The sequence below is a fragment of the Colobus angolensis genome, unplaced genomic scaffold, assembly GCF_000951035.1.
Source record: "Colobus angolensis palliatus isolate OR3802 unplaced genomic scaffold, Cang.pa_1.0 Scaffold59, whole genome shotgun sequence".
In the NCBI taxonomy this organism is placed as follows: domain Eukaryota; kingdom Metazoa; phylum Chordata; class Mammalia; order Primates; family Cercopithecidae; genus Colobus; species Colobus angolensis.
In genome coordinates, this window is record NW_012119487.1 from 3,134,402 (window position 1) to 3,138,523 (window position 4,122).

The window sequence follows — 4,122 nt, forward strand, 5'->3', positions numbered from 1 at the left end:
TTCAAAATGCAGAAATCACCGGTCTTCTGTGTCCTTCGCGCTGGGAGTTGGAGACTGCAGCTGTTCCTATTCGGCCATCTTGCTCCGCCCCCTCCCATATTTTTTCATATTGGACCTTTTATGTATAAGTCTACACCCAGTAATTAACTATCTTTATCTTGGAAGGAATCACAAGCATTATAATTTATAACACTGTCCCCATAAGCTTCATCCCCCTACTCTCCTGTATGCCACATACATACTCCACAGCCTCAAAATGGGATAGAATATTAATAGTGGTGCTAGTAGTTTAATAACAGCACTATTAGCGTATCATAAGCCAGAATTGTTATTAAAGTGGTTAAGTATTTGGCTTTTAATAATAGAAGATTAGCCTAGATGATAGCAAAATTATTTTAAGGAGGGAGATATGTTTCTTGTCCTTAAAGCAGATAATCCTATGTGTGTAGGGGTGTGGGGGTGTGTGTGTGTGTGTGTTTAATGCTGCATTGGAGTTCCTCAAATCATTCTTAGAAAAATTATGTTTGAGAAATCTAGCTGCCTTTTGAAAATAGGGTATTCAAGTACAAAGTGCACTCATAAGTATTAAGAATCCTAGATTTTAGTTCTAGCTCTGGACCTTGTTTAAGCTAGCTTATTAAACTAGCTCTTAGTTGACTTACTTTCTGATGTATGAGGGATAGTGAAGCTTGTAAAGATTCAGTGAATATTTGTGAGAGGAAAGGTACACTATACATTCAGTGAATGGAAGTATTCACTTAGAAACAATTCTTAAACAGATTAAAAGAAAGCAAGTTTGATATGGTAAATATGGTGGTTTGAGTCGTCTGGCTAGTCACTTGATTGTAGTATTTCTGTTACTTCTGAGCAGTATTTGTTTTTATAATAAAAATGTTTTGAAGGTGGAAAATTTATCCAAAAACAACTTAAATTTCTTCTATATTTCCAACCTTTAATCTTATGTATGGATACATTTATTTTTCTTAAACATATTTCAACTTTAGACTTCTAAGTAAGTGATTTATAATTATGTATGTATTTCTAGGTATGTAACCACTGAAGTACACACACATGACATGGAGCTGTCAACACCAGATACTCCAAAAGAGAGTCCCATTGTACAATTAGTTCAAGAGGAGGAAGAGGAGGCAAGTCCATCTACAGTGACCCTTCTGGGCAGCGGTGAACAGGAAGATGAGTCATCACCCTGGTTTGAGTCAGAGACACAAATATTTTGCAGTGAACTGACCACAATTTGTTGTGTTTCTAGTTTTTCGGAATATATATATAAATGGTGTTCAGTTAGAGTTGCTCTTTATTGGCAGCGCAGCAGAACTGCTTTGAGTAAAGGAAAAGATTATCTTGTGTCAGCTCAACCACCCTTACTACTTCCTGCAGAATCAGTAGATATTTCGATATTGCAACCTCTGAGTGGAGAATTGGAAAATAAGAATATAGAAAGGGAAGCTGAAACTATTGTTCTTGGTGATTTAAGCAGTAGTATGCACCAAGATGACTTGGTGAATCACACTGTAGATGCAGTTGAACTTGAACCAAGCCATTCTCAAACTCTTTCTCAGTCTCTTCTTTTAGATATTACCCCAGATATCAATCCTTTGCCTAAAATAGAAGTATCTGAATCTGTTGAATATGAGGCAGGACATATACCATCACAAGTGATTCCCCAAGAGAGTTCTGTTGAGATTGATAATGAAGCAGAACAGAAGTCTGAGAGCTTTAGTTCTATAGAGAAACCGTCTGTTACCTATGAAACAAATAAAGTTAATGAGGTAATGGATAATATTATAAAAGAAGATGTGAACTCCATGCAAATTTTCACAAAACTGTCTGAAACAATAGTGCCACCAATAAATACAGCCACTGTACCCGACAATGAAGATGGGGAAGCCAAAATGCATGTAGCTGACGCAGCAAAGCAAACTTTGATTTCTGTTGTGGATTCTTCTTCATTACCTGAAGTAAAAGAAGAAGAACAGTCTCCAGAAGATGCCCTTTTGAGAGGGTTACAGAGGACAGCTACAGATTTTTATGCTGAATTGCAAAATTCGACAGATCTAGGATATGCTAATGGAAATCTTGTGCATGGATCAAACCAAAAGGAGTCAGTATTTATGAGACTTAATAATCGTATTAAAGCCTTAGAAGTTAACATGTCTCTCAGTGGTCGCTATCTGGAGGAGCTTAGCCAAAGGTAAGCTTTATTATGAATTAGCACAGTCAGCTTCACACAGTGAGTTAAGTAGCGTAGAGTATGTATGACCTGTGATTACAGAAGGAGAGGATTTAATTATCTCATGGTATAATAGAAGTAAGCACAATTTTAGCGAGAGAGAGAAAGAAAGCTACTTGAATGCTGATCAGTGACTTAATGAATTTTTTGTTTTTAATTTTAAAAGTACTTCCCAGTGACAAGACACTTTTATTATTAGGCTAACAACAAGTTTGAATTATCTATACTCACTTTCACCTTTTTTCTGTTGCTTAACTTTAGCCACTTTTTCTGCTTGATTCCCAGAGAGCTCGTGGAAAAAATGATAGTATCTAGAGACCTTAAAGGTTTTAGTGGAATTTAACCAGATATCGCTTAAGAGTTCAGATAAGTGAAGACAGGGATGGACTGAACTGGATAACTGGGCACATTTGCAGTTTGCCCTCTTTTAAACAGGTCTGGGCATCCTAGTTCTAGTTGTAATAATTTCTGCTTTTAAGTGCCAGAGACAGTGCCAGTTCATTAAGACACCAGGCATGGCTTTTTAAACCTGTTTGTTCTTTTTTTATTCTTTGTGTGTTCATTGTCTGTCCTTAGGGCTTCTCTACCAACATTTTACAAACATCTAGGCACAAGTGTCCAGAGTTCCTGAAACACCACCTTTTCTTACACCTCTGAAATTGAAAGGCCACTAATAAGGTGTCACTAAGGCAGTCTTATATCTGAAGTAGGAAATTTTTCTAATCCATACGTAGAATTAATTGGCTAATCATGTGTGTGTGTGTTCATGTGTGACATGCTCACTTAGCTACCCCATACCTGCTCTTACTTTTCCCTACCTCCATCTTCATCCCAAGGGAACCACAGAAATTACTAAATTTTACATAGCAAGAGATACATAGAATTGTATTGCATAGGCCTGAGTAAGAGTCACTTTAAGAAAAATAGATTTGTCTCATATATCAAAATCAGAAGTATGTTTCCATTACTAAGTGGAATAAATAAGAAATTAAAGCTAATTTAAACCAATTCTTACTCCATAGGTACCGAAAACAAATGGAAGAAATGCAAAAGGCTTTCAATAAAACAATTGTAAAACTTCAGAATACTTCAAGAATAGCAGAGGAGCAGGTTAGTCTTCTTCATCCCTTATTTACTTTTTATATAAATTTCCACTGAATTCTATAGGATCTCACTGGTAAAGGATAAGTATTGTAGTTTCACTTTTTCCTCCTGCTAGCTGGTGTTTAAGCCTGTTATATTAATATGATGTCATGTTTGGAAAGTTACATAGCTATTAGCATCATTATCTTCTCTAGAGAAAGTTTTCTTATTAATTTTTTTTAATTATACTTTTAAGTTCTAGGGTACATGTGCACAACGTGCAAGTTTGTTACATATGTATACATGTGACATGGTGTGCTGCACACATTAACTCATCGTTTACCTTAGGTATATCTCCTAATGCTGTCTCTCCCCGCTTCCCCCACCACACAACAGGCCTCAGTGTGTGATGTTCCCCACCCTGTGTCCAAGTGTTCTCATTGTTCAGTTCCCACCTATGAGTGAGAACACACGGTGTTTGGTTTTCTGTCCTTGTGATAGTTTGCTCAGAATGATGGTTTCCAACTTTATCCATGTCCCTACAAAGGACATGAACTCATCCATTTTTATGACTGCGTAGTATTCCATGTGTGCCACGTTTTCTTAAACCAGTCTATTGTTGATGGACATTTGGGTTGGTTCCACTTCTTTGCTATTGTGAATAGTGCCACGATAAACATACATGTGCGTGTGTCTTTATAGCAGCATGATTTATAATCCTTTGGGTATATACCCAGTGATGGGATGGCTGGATCAAATGGTATTTCTAGTTCTAGATCCTTGAGGAA

The 4,122-nt window shown here is 36.8% G+C and overlaps 1 protein-coding gene across 4 annotated transcripts in view; it reads left to right on the forward strand.

Annotated features, from left to right (window-relative positions):
• The window catches only part of SUCO (SUN domain containing ossification factor), an 85,903-nt gene that overhangs the window by 62,224 nt on the left and 19,557 nt on the right, over positions 1–4,122 (forward strand). For 3 of the 4 annotated variants that reach the window (XM_011962321.1, XM_011962318.1, XM_011962319.1), the window contains 2 exons: positions 1,046–2,212; positions 3,274–3,361. In XM_011962321.1, coding sequence (XP_011817711.1) covers positions 1,077–2,212; positions 3,274–3,361 — 1,224 coding nt within the window. In that variant the 5' untranslated portion in view covers positions 1,046–1,076. The remainder of the gene's footprint in view (positions 1–1,045; positions 2,213–3,273; positions 3,362–4,122) is intronic. The other variant, XM_011962320.1, reaches the window with a different exon arrangement.